A 20,231-nucleotide genomic window follows, 5' to 3' on the forward strand; every position below is an offset into this window, starting at 1 on the left:
ATCGAACCAAGCGATTGGAACGAAGTCCAATCACTTGGAACCAGGTACAGGGTCCGTCCCGAAAGGCAGGAAGCCCCTGGGGACTATAAAGTTAGCCCCCAAGTTCAAATCGTTCTTCTTGACCGGGTCACTCAGCAACGCGAACCAACCCTTGACAGTGACCGGTGCAGCTGTCGCCGAAATCCAGTAAGTCTGAAGTCAACGCTCGCTACGATATAGGCGCTCCTAGCTACCAGTCCGTACCAACTTCGAATCCCACAGACTCAGAACCCGAACGAAAGGCCATTTGTTCCCCTGACCTGGTGGGCCAGTCCGAAGCTAAGTATAGGCATGTTAGTTGTAGAAGTAGCTTAGAAGTAGCTCAGAAGTAGAATTTATGCATGAGTAGCGATTACGGTGTATAATAAATGTGCTTTGATTTGAATCTTACTAATTGGTGTATTGAGTTATTGATCATTACTTGAACTTGAACCTCATGGCGGTATCATAAAGATACCTGGCGACTCGAGAGCAAAGGTTATAAAACAGAGCCAATTGAACTAACCAAAAGTTAGCAACACCCCGAGGGACATATGGAATACGAGCTCCCTAGGTAGGACGGCCCAATTAGAGCTCAATCACACCTATCTTCCCAGCGAGGTCTGTGCTGAGAGCGAGATGCTATGCTAAGCATGCGATTATAAATATCTTAATCAATTCACCGTCATTCAGTTGCCTTACGAGTTATTAGTTTATCTGGGATTCCTTAGAAGCATAGAAAAATTACCATGCAGAAAGAGGTTATTCAGCCCGTGTGTACCTGTTCATCATGTCTGTCCTGTCCAGAAAAAAATAAACTAGCTGCATATTTTAATCCCATTTTCTAACATCTGACCCTTAACAGTTCAGATGCAGATCCAAGCACCTTTTAAATAAGTTGTCAGTTTTAGCCCCAATTCTCAACTTACGTAGTGAATTCCAGATGCCCACCACCCTCTGGGTGTAAATGTTTTTTGTCATGAACCCTTTAATCCTTCTACCAATCACCCTGAATCTATGTCCTGGTAATTGACCACTCAGCTACTGGAAACAAATCTTTCCTTTTTACCCCATCGCAGCCCCTCCTATATTTTTTCCACCTCAATTAGGTCACCCTTACATCATAAGGCATAGGAGCCGAATTACGCCATTTGGCTTATTGAGTCTGCTCTGCCATTCAATTATGGCTGATATGTTTCTCGTCCCCATAACCCCTGATCCCCTCACCAATTAGCTCCCTCTGTTCTAAGGAAAACAACCCTAGCCTATCCAATCTCTCCTCATAGCTGCAATTTTCAATCCCTAGCACCATATTTGTAAATCTCCTCTATATTCTCTCCAGGGCAATTATGCCTTCATGTAATACAGAGATCAGAAATGTACACAAAATTCCAACTGTGGCCTACCAGCGTTTTATACCATTCCATCATTACCTCCCTGCTTTTGTATTCAATATCTCATCTAATAAAGGCAAACATTCCATATGCTTTCTTTTTTTTTTTTTATAAATGTTTTATTGAAATTTTTTTCCCAAACAACAATTTTTCCCCTCTTACAAAGCAAACGCAACAATAACAATACAGAAATTTTAAACAATACACAAGTAACAAAACCCCTTTATCTTTGACCTAAACTAAACCCCCCCTCCCCCCCCCCCCCCCCCCCCCCTCCCCCTGGGTTGCTGCTGCTGGTCATCTGTCTTCCCTCTAACGTTCCCCTAGGTAGTCGAGAAATGGCTGCCACCGCCTGGTGAACCCTTGAGCCGATCCTCTCAGGGCAAACTTTATCTGCTCCAGTTTAATGAACCCCGCCATATCATTTACCCAGGCCTCCAGTCCGGGGGGTTTCGCCTCCTTCCACATGAGTAGGATCCTGCGCCGGGCTACTAGGGACGCAAAGGCCACAACGTCGGCCTCTTTCGCCTCCTGCACTCCCGGCTCTTCCGCAACTCCAAATAGAGCTAACCCCCAGCCTGGTTTGACCCGGGCCTTCACCACCCGCGAAATCACTCCCGTCACTCCCTTCCAATACCCTTCCAGTGCCGGGCATGCCCAAAACATATGTGCGTGGTTTGCCGGGCTCCCGCCACACCTCCCACATTTGTCCTCCACTCCAAAGAACCTGCTCAATCTTGCTCCCGTTATGTGTGCTCTATGTAGCACCTTAAATTGAATCAGGCTAAGCCTGGCGCATGAGGAAGAGGAATTTACCCTGCTTAGGGCATCAGCCCACATACCCTCCTCTATCTCCTCCCCTAGTTCTTCTTCCCACTTTCCTTTTAGTTCGCCCACCGACTCCTCCCCCTCTTCCCTCATCTCTCGGTAAATCTCTGACACCTTGCCCTCTCCGACCCACACCCCTGAAAGCACCCTGTCCTGTATCCCCTGTGTCGGGAGCAATGGAAATTCCCTCACCTGTTGTCTAGTAAATGCCCTCACCTGCATATATCTCAAGAAATTTCCCCGGGGCAACTTATACTTTTCCTCCAATGCTCCCAAGCTCGCAAAAGTCCCATCTATAAATAAATCTCCCACCCTCCTAATTCCCAACTGGAACCAGCTCTGAAATCCTCCATCCATTCTTCCTGGGGCGAACCTATGGTTGTTCCTGATTGGGGACCCCACCAGGGCTCCCCGCACCCCTCTCTGTCGCCTCCACTGTCCCCAGATATTCAATGTTGCCGCCACCACCGGGTTTGTGGTAAACTTTTTAGGTGAGATCGGTAGCGGCGCCGTCACCAGCGCCTCTAAACTCGTCCCTTTACAGGACTTTCTCTCCAGTCTTTCCCACGCCGCTCCCTCACCCTCCATCATCCATTTACGTATCATTGCCACATTGGCGGCCCAATAGTAATCGCCCAAGTTCGGTAGTGCCAATCCTCCTCTGTCCCTACTACGCTGAAGGAACCCCCTCCTTACTCTCGGAACTTTCCCTGCCCACACGAAGCTCGTGATGCTCCTGTCTATTTTATTAAAAAAGGTCTTAGTGATTAGTATAGGGAGACATTGAAATACAAATAAGAACCTCGGGAGGACCATCATCTTAATTGCTTGCACCCTGCCCGCCAGCGATAGAGGCTGCATGTCCCACCTCTTGAAGTCCTCCTCCATTTGTTCTACCAACCGTGTCAGATTAAGTCTGTGCAAGGTTCCCCAGCTCCTAGCGATCTGAATCCCCAGGTATCGGAAGTTTCTTTCCACTTTCCTTAGAGGCAAGCCTTCTATCTCTCTACTCTGGTCCCCTGGATGTATCACAAATAATTCACTCTTTCCCATGTTTAGCCTATACCCCGAGAAATCCCCGAACCCCCTCAAAATTCGCATAACCTCTATCATTCCCCCCGCTGGGTCCGACACGTATAACAATAGGTCATCCGCATATAACGAGACTCGGTGTTCTTCTCCCCCTCTAATCACCCCTCTCCATTTCCTGGAGTCTCTCAACGCCATGGCCAGAGGTTCAATTGCCAACGCGAACAACAATGGAGACAGCGGGCATCCCTGTCTTGTTCCCCTATATAGTCGGAAATACTCCGATCTATGTCGACCTGTAACTACGCTTGCCGTTGGAGCCCCATAAAGAAGTCTAACCCAGCTAATAAACCCGTTCCCAAACCCAAACCTCCTTAACACTTCCCATAAATACTCCCACTCCACCCTATCAAATGCTTTCTCTGCGTCCATTGCCGCCACTATCTCTGCCTCCCCCTCCACTGGGGGCATCATTATCACCCCTAATAGTCGTCGCACGTTAACATTCAGTTGTCTCCCTTTTACGAACCCCGTCTGATCTTCGTGCACCACCCCCGGGACACAGTCCTCTATCCTCGATGCCAGTACCTTTGCCAACAATTTGGCGTCCACGTTCAACAATGAAATGGGTCTATAGGACCCGCACTGCAACGGATCTTTATCCCTCTTCAAAATTAACGATATCGTCGCCTCCGACATCGTCGGGGGTAGAGTCCCCCCTTTCCTGGCCTCATTGAACGTCCTCACCATCAACGGGGCCAACAAGTCCACATATTTTCTGTAATACTCCACCGGGAACCCGTCTGGTCCTGGGGCCTTCCCTGCTTGCATGCTTCCCAGTCCCTTAATAACCTCGTCCACCCCAATCGGTGCCCCCAGGCCTACCACCCCCCGCTCCTCCACTTTCGGGAACCTCAATTGGTCCAGGAACTGCCGCATCCCCTCCTCTCCCTCTGGGGGTTGAGACCTATACAGTTCCTCATAGAAGGTCTTGAACACCTCATTTATCTTTCCTGCCCTTCGCACCGTGTCTCCCCTTTCGTCTCTAATTCCTCCTATTTCCCTCGCTGCTGCCCTCTTTCGCAATTGATGAGCCAACAGGCGACTCGCCTTTTCCCCATATTCATACCTCCTCCCCTGTGCCTTCCTCCACAGTACCTCCGCCTTTCTGGTGGTCAGAAGGTCAAATTCCGTCTGGAGTCGTCTCCTCTCCCTGTACAATTCCTCCTCCGGGGTCTCTGCAAATTCCCTATCCACCCTTAAAATCTCCCCCAGTAATCTTTCCCTTTCCTTGGCCTCTGTTTTCCTTTTGTGGGCCCCAATGGAGATCAGCTCTCCTCTGACCACCGCTTTTAGTGCTTCCCATACCACTCCCACAGGGACCTCGCCGTCGTCATTGACCTCCAGGTATCTCTCAATACACCCCCGCACTCTTGCACACACTCCCTCATCCGCCATCAGTCCCACATCTAATCGCCAGAGTGTTCTCTGCTCCCTTTCCTCTCCTAATTCCAGGTCCACCCAATGTGGGGCATGATCCGAAACCGCTATGGCTGAGTACTCAGCTTCTTCCACCCTAGAGATCAACGACCTTCCCAAAACAAAAAAATCTATCCGGGAGTACACTTTATGGACATGGGAGAAGAAGGAATACTCCCTAGCCCTAGGTCTAAGAAATCGCCATGGATCCACTCCCCCCATTTGGTCCATAAACCCCTTAAGTACCTTGGCCGCTGCCGGCCTTCTTCCGGTCCTTGAGCTGGATCTATCTAGCCCCGGGTCCAGCACCGTATTAAAGTCCCCTCCTAAAATCAAGTTTCCTACCTCCAGGTCCGGTATACGCCCCAGCATCCGTCTCATAAATCCCGCATCGTCCCAGTTTGGGGCATACACGTTAACCAACACGACCTCCATTCCCTCCAGCCTGCCACTCACCATTACATATCTACCTCCGCTATCTGCTACAATGTTCTTTGCTTCAAATGCGACCTGTTTCCCCACCAAAATGGCCACCCCTCTATTCTTTGCGTCCAGTCCTGAGTGGAACACCTGTCCCACCCATCCTTTCCTTAGCCTAACTTGGTCCGCCACCTTTAGGTGCGTCTCTTGGAGCATAACCACGTCTGCCCTTAGTCCTTTCAAATGCGCGAGCACTCGGGCCCTTTTTATCGGTCCGTTCAGGCCTCTCACGTTCCACGTGATCAGCCTCACTAGGGGGCTACCTGCCCCCCTCCCGTGTCGACTAGCCATTACCTTCTCTAGGCCAGTCCCATATCCCGCCTCCGCGCTCCCGCTCGCTCCCCCAGCGTCGCACACCATCCCCGCCCACCCACTCTTTAGCCATTTCCTTTTGGATTTCCGCAGCAGCAACCCAGTTGGTCCCCCCCCCCTTCTCCCTCCCTCCTCCCCTCCCCGCTAGATCTCTTTCTAGCTTGATTGCTCCCCCCATATTACTTCCGTAAGTCAGCTGACTTCAACTGACCCCGGCTACTCCTGCTCACTCCTCGACCTCCCCATGTGGGGAACTCCCATCCGCCTTGCGCCTGTCTTCCCGCCTTATTCTTTCTGGTGCGGGAACATCCCTTTACCTGACCCGCCTCTTATGGCGCAGCTCCCTTTCCCCTCCCCCTCCCCTTCCCCATTCTCCAACTATGTCCCGTCTTTCCCCCCTCACCGGCGCCCACATTTCCCCAATGTCTCCCCCCTTCCCTGTTTACTTCTCAATTAACTTCCACTGTAACATTATCAATAACATTTCCTGCAGCATCAGTCCCTCAGTTCCGATCCAATTTCTCTTCTTTGATGAAGGTCCATGCTTCCTCCGCCGTCTCGAAATAATGGTGTCTCTCCTGATACGTGACCCATAGTCTTGCCGGCTGCAGCATCCCGAACTTCACCTTCCTTTTATGCAACACCTCTTTGGCTCGGTTGAAGCTCGCCCTCCTTCTCGCCACCTCCGCACTCCAATCCTGGTATACCCGTACCACTGCATTCTCCCATCTGCTACTCCGCACCTTTTTAGCCCATCTCAGGACCTCTTCTCTATCCTTAAGGCGGTAAAATCGCACGATTATCGCCCTGGGTGGTTCTCCCGCTTTTGGTCTTCTCGCCGGAATCCGATTTGCCCACTCCACCTCCAAGGGGCCCGTAGGGGCCTCAGCACCCATCAGTGAGCTCAGCATCGTACTTGCGTACGCTCCACAGTCCACTCCTTCCACACCCTCAGGGAGACCCAGTATCCGAAGGTTCTTCCTTCGCGCTCCATTTTCTAGGGCTTCGATCCTTTCAGTACACTTTTTATGAAGTGCCTCGTGCGTCTGTGTCTTAACCGCCAGGCCCAGGATCTCGTCCTCAATATCTGTCACCTTCTGCTCCACCACACGGAGCTCTGTCTCCTGGGTCTTTAATGTCTCCTTGAGCCCCTCAATTGCCTGTAGCAACGGGGTCAGCACCTCCCTCTTCAGCAGCTCCACGCACCGTCTCACAATTTCATGCTCAGGCCCCCATGTCGCCTGCGCTTTCTCCGCCGCCATCTTGTACTTCTCTCTTTCTGACCCTTTGGTCGACGATTCCTCGCGCTGCAGCCGCCGCCGCCGGTTTTTTCCTCCTTCGTTTGGGGGGGACTCCCTTCTCACACGCCCCACACCGGGTTGCGTCGTCGAAAAATTCCCCGTTGAGGCTCTTAAAAGAGCCCGAAGGTCCGTCGGAGCTGGAGCCGCCGAAGCGTGCGGCTAGCTAGGCATCACCGCAACCGGAAGTCCCTTCAGTGGCCTTGATGAGGTCTTTTCACAGTTGTTCCCTCTGCTGCTAGAATTCACCTTTGATACAGGCCCTCAGGTCAGCTTGCAGCTTTAAGCTTGCCCTTCCCCCGCCTGCATGCTGGAAGAGGCCCTGTTTATCCTGTAGTTGCAGCCAAATCTTTCACTGTTTCTGCGTGTGTCTGGCAACCAAGAGACATACCCTTCCTGGGGGACACTGTCGGGGGAATATTGCCGCCTTCTTCCCACACCGGGAAATGTCAAACAAATGCCGTGGGGGCCCTGTAAAAGAGCCCAAAAGTCCGTTCCAAGCAGGAGCTGCCGAATATGCGACCTAGCTCTGCATAGCCGCACCCGGAAGTCCCCATATGCTTTCTTGACCACCTTGCCCACCTGTCCTGCCACCTTCAAGGACCTGTGGAAATGCACTTCCAAGGTGTCTCACTTACTCAGCCCCACTCAAGATCTTCCTATTTACTGAGTATTCCATTGTTTTTTTGCCTTCCCCAAATGTATAACCTCACACTTTTTTGGACTGAATTCCACTGCCACTTCTCAGCCCACTCAACCAAACCATTGATATCATTCTGGAGTCACCAGCTCGCCTCCTCACTATAAACTACATAGCCAATTTTTGTGTCATCTGCAAATTTCCAGATCATGCCCCCAAAATTCAAGTCTAAATTAATATACACAACAAACTACATCGGTCCCAACAGTGATCCTTGTGAAACACCACTGGAAACAGTTTATCATTTGCAAAAATATTCATCAACCATTACCCATCTTATTGTCAATCTCTTCCGATGAAATCTTATCTTGAGGAAGGATGTTCTTGCTCTAGAGAGTTCAGCGAAGGTTTACCAGACTGATTCCTGGGATGGCAGGACTTGCGTATGAGGAGAGATTGAATCTATTAGGACTGTATTCGATGACAATGGTTAGCACTGTTGCCTCACAGCGCTGCAGACCCGGGTTTGATCCCGGGTCACTGTCTGGGTGGAGTTTGCACATTCTCTCCATGTTTGCTTGGGTCTCACCCCCACAACCCAAAAGATGTGTAAGGTAGGTGGATTGGCCATGCTAAATTGCCCCTTAATTGGGAAAAAAATGAATTGGGTAATCTAAATTTATATTTACAAAAGTGATTGTATTCGCCGGATCTCAAAGAATGAAGGGGGGGATCTCATAGAAACCTATAAAATTCTAACAGGACTAGACAGAAAGGATGTTCCCGATGGTGGGTGCGTCCAGAACCAGGGGTGACAGTCTGAGGATATGGGGTCGACCGTTTAGGACAAAGATGAGGAGAGATTTCTTCGCACAGAGTGGTGAACCTTCAGAATTCATTACCACGGGAAGTTGTTGACGCCAAAACATTGCATGTTTTGAAGAAGCAGTTAGATATGGCACCTAGGGTGAAAGGCATTAAAGGATATGGGGGAGGGGGGAAGTGAGATTAGGCTATTGAGTTGGATGATCAGCCATGATCATAACGAATAGCAGAGCAGGCTCTAAGGGCCGAATGGCCTCCTGCTCATATTTTCTGTGTTTCTTCATTTTAGGCTGGTGTCTCTTTTTAAAAAAAAACTTTTAGAGTACCCAATTATTTTTTTTCCAATTAAGGGGCAATTTAGCATGGCCAATCCACCTATCCTGCACATCTTTGGGTTGTGAGTGCGAAACCCACGCAGACACGGGGAGAATGTGCAAACTCCAGGCGGACAGTGACCCAGGGCCGAGATTCGAATCCGTGTCCTCAGCGCCATAGTCCCAGTGCTAACCACTGTGCCACGTGCCGCCCCGTCGGCAGTCTCTCCTCAATGCCTTCCCCACCTTAGTCGCTAACACATATTCCTTTATTGTAGGACCTTTTAAAAAGACGTCCATGTTACAAGATAGGAGCCAATATGTACGTACAAGGTCAGAAGTAACTGCTGGGATACGGTTGATGTCTGAAAGATGTTGCAAATTATATGTAATGGAGACAAACAGGCCACCGAATACAGCATATGCACCAGCCAAAAGCACAGTGAAGTAGTAATTCGCAAGAAGGGGTCCAAAGTGCACACGGTATGCTTGCCTTGACATAAAATACTTTGAGTAAGCCATATTGTGTGAAGTAACCCCATTTTCATGTTCAGAATGGAGTACAGTCACAAGTGGAGTACCACAAGGATCTGTTCTGGGGCCGTTGCTGTTTGTCATTTTTATCAATGACCTAGAGGAAGGCGCAGAAGGGTGGGTGAGTAAATTTGCAGACGATACTAAAGTCGGTGGTGTTGTCGATAGTGTGGAAGGATGTAGCAGGTTACAGAGGGATATAGATAAGCTGCAGAGCTGGGCTGAGAGGTGGCAAATGGAGTTTAATGTAGAGAAGTGTGAGGTGATTCACTTTGGAAGGAATAACAAGAATGCGGAATATTTGGCTAATGGTAAAGTTCTTGAAAGTGTGGATGAGCAGAGGGATCTAGGTGTCCATGTACATAGATCCCTGAAAGTTGCCACCCAGGTTGATAGGGTTGTGAAGAAGGCCTATGGAGTGTTGGCCTTTATTGGTAGAGGGAGAGAGTTCCGGAGTCGGGAGGTCATGTTGCAGCTGTACAGAACTCTGGTACGGCCGCATTTGGAGTATTGCGTATAGTTCTGGTCACCGCATTATAGGAAGGACGTGGAGGCTTTGGAGCGGGTGCAGAGGAGATTTACCAGGATGTTGCCTGGTATGGAGGGAAAATCTTATGAGGAAAGGCTGATGGACTTGAGGTTGTTTTCGTTGGAGAGAAGAAGGTTAAGAGGAGACTTAATAGAGGCATACAAAATGATCAGGGGGTTGGATAGGGTGGATAGCGAGAGCCTTCTCCCACGGATGGATATGGCTGGCACGAGGGGACATAACTTTAAACTGAGGGGTAATAGATATAGGACAGAGGTCAGAGGTAGGTTCTTTACGCAAAGAGTAGTGAGGCCGTGGAATGCCCTACCTGCTACAGTAGTGAACTCGCCAACATTGAGGGCATTTAAAAGTTTATTGGATAAACATATGGATGATAATGGCATAGTGTAGGTTAGATGGCTTTTGTTTCGGTGCAACATCGTGGGCCGAAGGGCCTGTACTGCGCTGTATTGTTCTATGTTCTATGTTCTAATAGCACAAAGTCTTTATTCGTGTAAAGCAGGGGAAAGCATTACAAAAGATTCTGTCAAACTAAATTAAAATCTTTCACTTGTGATGCCCATCTCAATCCTTGGTCTTTTATACTTTTTCAACACCTATAACCTTAATTGTTGATAACATACCGAACAGAATCGCAGAACCACTGTTGCATGTTAAATCAGCTTGATCAGCAAACTATTACTTGCATTTCAATGACAAGTATACAAAATGGCATTAAAAAAGTAATGTCACGGTTGCTCTCCTCATCCTTTATGTAATGCAAACATTAATGACAAAATAAAAATCTACATCAATAGTCACAATTTAAGACTTGCAACAGAAATCCAATTCACTCACCTCAGGATTCACACCTAGGTGGCCTATATCCATATGTGCTGCTCGAGGTCTCCAAGTACTTTGTTCATTGACAGTATTATCTTTCCTTTCCTTCTGATGTCCTAAACAGTCTTTTATCGGTCCATGCTCCTGCTGTGACTGCTTTTCAAAATCACTACTCAGTCTTCCATGATTTTCATCAGCTTGCTGCTGCAGTAACTGAGCTTTCTCCAAATGGGCTTCTAGGTTCCGTTTCTGCTGTTCAGATTGCCAGATCAAAGTCAATTGTTGCTGTTTTTGTTGTTCTAATTCATGCAACTAATGAAAAACCAAACGTGGAGGCAAGAAATAGATCAGGGATACATTGATATGCAATACTAATTTAAGAATTCAGTTCTTATTCCTTTTTTCCATACCCATTTCATGAAAAATGTTCTGTGAAGAAGGACTGGGTGGCAGGTTAGAACTCAACCCATCACTTGTCTGTAATTCTGAGGTTTGGACATATGGAAAGAGCTTTATTGCACCATAACTACGTAACATACATGATGTTGACAAAGGAATTACTGGAGAAAATGTTCTGTTCACCACACACTATGAGCCTCATATCCTATCAAATTCCAGCCTCATGTCCTATCAAAAAATGTTCTTCTTAATTAGAATGTTTGCACACCAGGGTTTTTATTTCAGTATCCTTCAGATCATGCAGGAGTACAACCTGGGTGACCATGAGATTAAATCATCAAGGATGAAAGACCTTCCAATGTTACGGTATTAGTCTACACTAAGCTACATAAAATACATGTTTATAGTATTACCACATCAGCAAAGTAGAATACAAAAATAAAATTTAACAATAATTTGCATTTAAATCAGTACGAAGTCTTACAACACCAGGTTAAAGTCCAACAGGTTTGTTTCGATGTCACCAGCTTTCGGAGCAGCGCTCTGAAAGCTGGTGACATCGAAACAAACCTGTTGGACTTTAACCTGGTGTTGTAAGACTTCGTACTGTGCTCACCCCAGTCCAACGCCGGCATCTCCACATCATGCATTTAAATGGCATCTTTAATGTAGTAAAATCTCTTAAAGTGCTTCATAGGAGGATTAGCAAATAGAATTTGATACCAAGTTACATGTTGAGATATTAGGACATCTCTGACCAAGCTTTTGGTCTCTTCGGTATTAAAAAGCAACATGAAAAGAAAAAATGAGCGATGTAGGAGATACGTTTGGATGGAATTCCAGAACTTTGGATGTAGGCAGTTGAAGGCACGGCCAACGGTAGCTTAAAGGAATTGGTGAAGAAATACCAATTGTGCTACTAGTTTACAAAGATAGGAAAGATTAGGGAAGGATTTGAACACAATGAGAGTTATGGTGGTATTGTTGAAACGTAAATTGAGCTTTCATTTCAAGAACGAAGAGAATGGCAAGAAAGTAACAGTTCCACGGATATTACTCTAGCGTACAACACGGGATTTATAACAGTCAAAATATTTCTAGAGAGACACTAGGCCACCTCATGAATGTGATAGATAAAATTTGAGTTTGAAGGAGAGAAAATCATTCAGTGGATTCTGTACACTTATGTACAGCCACAGGAACTGTGGACAATAAAAGTACAAAGTTAGAAGAAAAATCAGGTGATGGCAGAGGCACAATAACCCAGGGGGAGGGGTAGGAGAGAAGAAAGAGAGATTGTAGTGTGGTGCTATTGTCACTGGATTAGTAATCCAGAGATCAAGGCTAATGCTGTGGGAACATAGGTTTAAATCCCACCATGGCAGCTGGTGGGCCTTACATTTCAGATTTAGATTCAAAAGCTAGCCTCAGTAATGGTGACCATGATAACTAACATAGAATGCTGTTAAAACCCTTTTGGTTCACTAATGCCCTTCAGGGAAGGAAATCTGCCATTCTTACTCAGTCCGACATACATGTCACTCCTGATCCACAGCAATGTAATTGACAGCTGCATCAGTTCAAGGGGCAATTAGGGATGGGCAACAAAAGACCCGGCCAGTGACACCCACATCCCATGAAAGCATTAAAAAGTGAGCTTAACTGGGAAAGACACAATTTTTCCCATATAAAAGAATAACGTGCATTGAAGAACTTGTAACTACAATAGTGCCTCTTCCCATATCAAAATTACAACAATTTTCATCATACTAAGTTCACAGAAACTGGACACAAGTTAATTTCAAATAGAAAGAACAATGGGCATGCTGCAGTAGTAACTTGCACTTTATAGCAGACTGGAAAAGTATTTCTTTGTGGGTGGGAGAATTAGTACCAAGTAGATGTACAAATATATGCCTAGAAACTTAGCCAATTATTTTTTCTTTTGTTTCCACAAACATACTTGTTTCCTTCTGTCCACTTCAGATCGGATTCTAATTGCTTGCTCCTTTGGATGACATAAAGTTGTACTTCCAGCCATTATGGTAACTTCAGAAACTTCTTTTTGCTCTATAAAAGCACAATAGCGTAGATCATGCTTCACAAATATGTTGTGCACTAGATGAATGTATTATAGCATATGGTAATTAATTTATCCAATGCACAATGAATGAAACGGAGTTTGTTTGAAATTCTAACCAACATTTGATACCGACATAAAACTTATGAGCAGGAGTAGGCCCTTCAAGCCTGGCTCCTCTAAAATATTTACAAGATCGTGGTTGAACGGATTGCGATCTCTATTTTCCTGTCTAGCCCCGATAACGTTTGAATCTTGTGTGTCAAACTTCAGCCTCGAAAATATTCCATGACCATCCCTCCGCTGGTCTCTGGGAAAGTCAATTTCACAGACTAGCGACCCCCAGAGAAAAAAAATTGTCATAAATGAGAGACCCCTTATTTTTAGATCATTCTAGTCTCTCCAAAAAGTGGAAACATCTGCCAGGTATCTATCCTACCAAGTCCACTCAGGATCCAATATGTTTCAATAAGATCACCAATGGGTATAGGCTCAATTCATTCAACCTTTCTGTATGCGATAAGCCCCTCGCCCAATGAATGAATTGAGTGAACCTTATGTGAACGGCCTCTAACGCCATCATATCCTTTCACAAATAAGAAAATTAAAACTGTACGCAGTCCTCCAGACGTAGTCTCACCAAAGCATTGTACTGCTTCATTTCTTTTAGATTCAATTCCCCTTGCAATAAACACCAACATTCTAATTGCCTTCCTAATCACTTGCTTGTACTTGCAAGCAAACCTTTGGTGATTCATGTACCATCGAGTAATGTAAATAGTAGGCTGCTTTTCCATTCTTAGGACCAAAGTGGACAAGTTCACATTTTCCCACATTATACTCCATGTGCCAAATTATCGCCCTTCGCTTAACCCCTCTGTAGACTATGTACACTTCATAACTTACTTTCCTACTTATCTTGGGGTCATCGGCAAATTTAGCTCCCATACATTTGGTCCTGTCGTTCAAACCATTGATATAAAATAGAATATAAATAGTTGAGGCCCCAACACTAATCTCAGTGTTGACCCATTTATATTGATCTCGACTTCCCATTAGCTAATCAACCCTCTATGCATGCTAATATGTTACCCCTACACGATGAGCTCTTATTTTGTGCAATAATCTAGATATGGCAACTTGTTAAATGCCTTTTTAAAAATCCAAATACAACAAATCTGCCAGTTCCTTTTTATTTACAACGCTGGTTATTTCCCAAAGAACGCTAACAAATTAGTCAAACATAATTTCCCTTTCGTAAAACCATGCTGACTCTGCCCGATTTGCATTGAGATTTTCTTAGTGCTATCAAAATAAGATTTCTGAAAAAGCACTAATACAAATCTTCTTGGATTTAAAATCAGTTTGAATGAAAATTCAGTCTACAAAGGGAAGACAAAATTTCACATTAATTATAGGACTTACGTTCATTGGCATGAGCTTTCATTGACTGCATTTCTAGATGCTTCTTGTTTACATCATTATTGGCTGTGGATTTTGTCAAAATTCTTGGCTCATTTTCTTCACTGGTGATAGAGCCTGACTCAATGGTCATACCTTGGGTTACACTCTTTGATTCAGATTTTGAAGTACAATGGTCCTTTTGCATCCTTATTTTGGTAAACAGTTTCTTTAAGGCTGCCTTAGATGGGCTTTCAGAAGTTTCAGTGGATGCCATCAACCGTGGAACTTCACAGGAGAAGAAAATGAAAAATTGATTAATAATTGTTTTATCTGTCTTAGTGACAATTAAACCAAAATATCCTCTATTTGACGGTCTACAGAGGAAACATGACTACAAACAAATGAATCATACTAGTTAGTACATTCGTGCTATTATACAATATGCAATACCATAGAGAATTACAATACTACTTTCATGATGCCTTCATAACAGGGTGGCACGGTGGCTAGCACTGCTGCCTCACAGCGCTGAGGACCCGGGTTCGATCCCGGCTCCAGGTCACTGTTTGTGTGGAGTTTGCACATTCTCAGTGTTTGTGTGGGTCTCACCCCCACAGCCCAAAGGTGGGCAGGATAGGTGGATTGGCCACATTAAATTGCCCCTTAATTGGAAAAGTCACATATTGATCTTCTACTTATTAAAACAGTAGCAGGCCTGCCCAATTTGCAGTAGATAATCTGCCTGACCCCATTGAACCACCCTTCCATGAACCTAGACACTTGGTAGCTGTTCCATGTTTTTCCTTCTGAAACACCACAATCAATTTGATATTATAATTGCCAGTAAGAAAATATCCACTCTTTTAGTCTGTTAACTAAATCTGGGTCATTACTCATTACTAAATTTAATGGAGCCTTCCCTTTCCAAGGACAGATGGTTGTAGACAAAAATCCTGACACATGCAAGGAATTCACTGTCTTTCTCTTATTTCCCAATCCATATGAAAGTTAAAATCACTTTGCTTTTGTTACATTCTATGATCTTTGCATTTATGCAATCTAACACTGCACAACTGCCACCAGAAACTCCACAACATGTGTCATTTTTATTTTCTCCTCTATAGGCCATACAACCTTCTATATTTAGTTCCTAATCTTGACCATCTTCCAGGCATGTCTCAGTAATGGCTACCATGACACCCTTTTCACTGGGACCCTAGTCCTACCCCAGTTCAGGTGGAGCCTATCCCAATGGTACAGTTCCTTCCTTTTCCAAAACTACTGTCAGGTTCCGAAGGAGCCCCTCTTTTTCACTCCTTCAGCCACATGCTCACACCCTATTCCGACACCAATTTGACCATGACTCGGGTAATAATCCAAGGGTCGTATCCCGTGAACGGGAGGCACGGCTGCACAGTGGTTAGCAATGCTGCCTGACGGCACGGAGGACATGGGTTCGATTCCGGCCCCAGGTCACTGTCCATGGAGTTTTCACACTCTCCCAGTGTCTGCGTGGGTCTCACCTCCACAACCCAAAGATGTGCAGGGTGAGTGGATTGGCCATGCTAAATTGCCCCTTAATTGTGGATAAAAGAGAATTGGGTACTCTAAATCTGTTATTAAAAAAAGTTATATCCTGTGAACTCGTCCTTTTTTTAAAAAATTCGTTCATGGGATGCGGGAGTGGTAGGTTGTGCCAGTATTTAGTGTCCATCCCTAATTGCCCTTGAGGGGGCAGTTCAGAGTCATCCACATTGTTGTGGGTCTGGAGTCACATGTAGGCCAGACCAGGGAAGGACGGCAGATTTCCTTCCCTAAATTTCCTTCCCTCCGCCGGCCGGCGAGAGTTGGCGCATGCACGGGAGCGCCAGCGTGTGCTGGTGTCATCCCAGCGCATGCGCAGAGGGGTTCGTCTCCGCACTGGCCATGGCGGAGGTCCACAGTAGCCGGTGCGGAGGGAACGAGTGCCCCCACGGCACAAGCCTGCTGCGGATCGGTGGACCCCGATCGCAGGCCAGGCCACCGTGGGGGCACCCCCTGGGGCCAGATCCCCCACGCACCCATCCCCCAGGACCCCGGAGGCTGCCCCCAAAGCCAGGTCGCGCCGGTAAGTACCAGGTCTAATTTACGTCGGCGGGACCGGCCTAGAACGGGCGGTCGCTCGGCCCATCGAACCGCTGCCAGCAGCCACTGCGGCACGATTCCCGCCCCTGCCAAAACCCCGGCGCCGGAGAATTCGGTAGCTGACGGGGGTGGGATTCACGCCGCCCCCCGGCGATTCTCCGGCCCGGCGGGGGTCGGAGAATCCCGCCCCTTGTTCTTCATTTCACCTGGTTTCCCGTTACACTGTATACCATCAGTCATGCCAACCACATTCTTGTATCTCTCCAAAAGGTGTGACTGAAGCCTGGAGAAAACTGTCTAGTTGGGGTTCCCCCTTTCCTTTCTGTCCCCCCCTTCCTTTCTGCCCCCCACCCCCCCCGCCTTCCTTTCTGTCAAGAGTGTCACCAACTCACAATTAATGTCTATTACTCCAAACTGTAGAGATTTGAGATGGAGACATCAGCTGCAGACATAAGTTTACTCTAAATACTCTTGCTCTGCACGAGCTCCCATTTTTCAGTGTTCATCATTGATTAGGTTTAGATTACTTGTATTTAGGCATTGGTTAATATGACACAAATATACTACATTATATAGGGAATATTTGTTTTTCATAGATTCGGTTACCTACGGTTTTACCCAAGCACAGAATTGCCAGCTCTTCCTGGCTATCCTTGTCGTATTGCTCCTCCTTTTGAACTCCCTCTGGCTCTACAGAAAGGTTTAAGTCTTCATCTTGCGTCCCAACAGATGGGGCTGGTAACGGTTCAGGCTCAAGTCGCAGTACCAGGTCACCTCTGATTTCTTGGCGGGGTGGGGAGGTGGTCAACAAAATACATTACAAATAATATTAGTAACTCAACAGAAAAATAAGAGCCCTTTCACTTGTAGTCAGATACAAGTAGTCAGATACCAGGCTCAGACATGTTGGGCACATTGTCTCTTGTACTTCAACGACTAAAACGGAAAGTTCTTTACAGCTAAAATTGTGCAGTTATCAGTAAGCATTTGCAAAATTTGACAAGGAAACACAACACACAAAATAATGGGCACAGAGTCATGCCTGGATTTTGGCATCATTGTCCCCAACCTCCCTATCCACTGGCTAGAAAAGTCAGGGAGGAACCAGCGCATGATCCCGATGGTTGCCCCGCAACAACTTAATGCACACAGTAGCATTAGCTATTTCAAGACAAGACTTAATAATAATAATCATCTTTATTAGTGTCACAAGTAGGCTTATATTAACACTGCAATGAAGTTACTGTGAAAATCCCTTAGTCACCACATTCCAGCGCCTGTTCGGATAAAGAGGAAGAATTCAAATATCCAGTTTACCCAACGAACACGTTTTTCAGGCCTTATGGGAGGAAACCGGAGCACCCAGAGGAATCCCACACAGACACGGGGAGACGTGCAGACTCCGCACAGACAGTGACCCAGGCCGGGAATTAAACCCGGGTCCCTGGCGCTGTAAAGCAACAATGCTAACCAATGTGCTACCGTGTTCCTTTCTTCGGAGTAAGTCCTATATTTAAGTTGCAGACTGAACAGCTCCAACTGATGTCCCAGCAGCCCCACCAGGACTACAAGCAGTTATTAATGTCAAGAACCTGGACTGACACGAAGTTCAGGGTTTTTGGGGGGGGGGGGTGTCACATCAGGCTGTAGGAGGGGGATGCCTCTGATGCATCGAGGGGGCCTCCAAAGAAGATTTTCCAATATCCCCTCTTGCCCGATACGAGTCTGCACAGCTCAGGCAAAGAAGGCGGCTATTTAGTCCACCAAATCTTTGTGGATCACTGATCAATCCCATTCCCCAATTTATCCCCGCAGTCCAGCAAGTTTATTTCCTTTAAAAGCCAAGCCAATTTCATTCCAAATTACAAATTGTCTCCGCTTATATGAGAAAAGTTTCTAAGCAAAGTTTATGAATTTGTAATGTCACCTACAAATGATTCATTTCTCCCTAAATAACCTTAAATGCACGCACAATTAAAAACTGAATTTATTTCACATCCACTGCATATCATATGACGAGACAGAATTAAATATTATGTCCCCAGTTATGATTAGATCTGTTCCCGAAAGAACTTTGAACAGCAGTAATAGCTTTCAAAGCCAAATACTGAAAGATAGCTCTACATATCCATATTTCATCTTAGAAGATTTCATTACAGTGCACTCAAACACAAACAAAAGCTTAATTTGTAGTTAGGATCCATATTCAAACTCATAGGAATTTTAAAAGAAATGTCACACTATCATCTTTGACCAGAGCATTTATCAAACATTATGTCTACAATACTACACGACTGAATTCAATAACTCAAGGAAAGTAATGGATATTTTGATCATATTCTCTGTCAAAACAAATTGGAGGGGAGAAAAGGACAAAAGCTTTGCCTGTCGTTTCTGAACACATTAAACGAGAGGTTGTAATAATTCCATAAAAGAATGACTAGAGAAAGAGACACATATTAGTCTTCCAATCCAGTGATGTAATGTCAGTTTTTGTTGCCTTGGGAATGGTAATGGGCTGTGCAATCATACCTGCCTAATATTTTCAGTAAAAGGCCTAAGCAGTTTAAGAACAGACCTTAAACTGCATGGAATTAGTTTGGCAAGGGGGTGGGAACCAAAACAAAGGTGAATTAACTGAAGGGGAGCGAGAGAGTAGGGCCAATAAAACTCAGAGGAAGAGCAGGCAGGGTGTGGTTGCTGATCAAAGAGGTGGACTAAAGTGCATTTGTTTCAATTCGAAAAGTGTACCAGGTAAGTCAGGTGAACATGGAGTTTGAATTAGCACTTGGAACTATGATGTTGTTGCCATAACAGAGACTTGGTTAAGGGAAGGTCAGGATTGAGAGCTTAACGTTCCAGAATACAGATGTTTCGGGCGGAATAGAGGGGGATGTAAAAGGGATGGGGGAGTTGCACTACTGGCTAAGGAGAATATCACAGCTGTACTGCAGGACGACACCTCGGAGGGCTCATACAGCGAGGCATTATGGGTAGAGTTCAGGAATAGGAAGGTTGTAGCCACAATGTTGAGGGTTTACTATAGTCCTCCCAACAGCCAGCGGGAGATAGAGGAACAGATATATAGGCAGATTTTGCTAAGAGTAAAAGTAACAGGGCTGTTGTGGGTGATTTTAACTTCCCCTATATTGACTGGGATTCACTTAGTGCTCGGGGTGTGGATGAGGCAGTGTTTGTAAGGAGAGCTTCTTGAAACCGTATGTAGGGGAGGGGCCATACTGGACCTGGTATTTGGGAATGCGCCCGGCCAGGTGGTCGATTTTCAGTAGGGGAGCAGTTCTGGAACCGTGACCATAATTCAGTAAACTAAGGTACTGATGGATAAAGATAAGTGCAGTCCTCAGGTGAAGGTGCTAAATTGGCAGAAAGCTAATTCCAACAATATTAGGCAGGAACAGAAGAATGTAGGTTGGGAGCAGATGTTTGAGGGCCAATCGACATCTGGCATGTGGGGGGCTTTCAAGTGTAAGTTGATTGGAATTTAGGACCGGCATGTTCCTGTAAGGATGAATAATAAGTATGACAAGTTTTGGGAACCTTGGATAATGAGATAAAACTAGTCAAAAAGAAAAAGGAAGCATTTGTCAAGGCTAGGAGGCTGGGAGCACACAAAGCAATGTGGAATACAAGGAAAGTAGAAAGAAACTTAAGGAGTTAGAAGGGATAAAAGGGGTCACAAG

The 20,231-nt window shown here is 46.0% G+C and overlaps 1 protein-coding gene across 8 annotated transcripts in view; it reads right to left on the reverse strand.

Annotated features, from left to right (window-relative positions):
* cep295 (centrosomal protein 295) overlaps positions 1-20,231 on the reverse strand; it is a 142,690-nt gene that overhangs the window by 80,742 nt on the left and 41,717 nt on the right. For 6 of the 8 annotated variants that reach the window (XR_011935156.1, XM_072476438.1, XM_072476435.1 and 3 more), the window contains 4 exons: positions 17,137-17,313; positions 14,428-14,691; positions 12,886-12,992; positions 10,539-10,835 (listed from right to left, as the gene is read on the reverse strand). Coding sequence is in view for 7 of the 8 variants with exons in the window: in XM_072476438.1 (XP_072332539.1) it covers positions 10,539-10,835; positions 12,886-12,992; positions 14,428-14,691; positions 17,137-17,313 (845 nt within the window). In the remaining variant the exon portion in view is untranslated. The remainder of the gene's footprint in view (positions 1-10,538; positions 10,836-12,885; positions 12,993-14,427; positions 14,692-17,136; positions 17,314-20,231) is intronic. The other 2 variants (XM_072476436.1, XM_072476437.1) reach the window with 2 other exon arrangements.

The sequence above is a fragment of the Scyliorhinus torazame genome, chromosome 15, assembly GCF_047496885.1.
Source record: "Scyliorhinus torazame isolate Kashiwa2021f chromosome 15, sScyTor2.1, whole genome shotgun sequence".
NCBI lineage: Eukaryota > Metazoa > Chordata > Chondrichthyes > Carcharhiniformes > Scyliorhinidae > Scyliorhinus > Scyliorhinus torazame.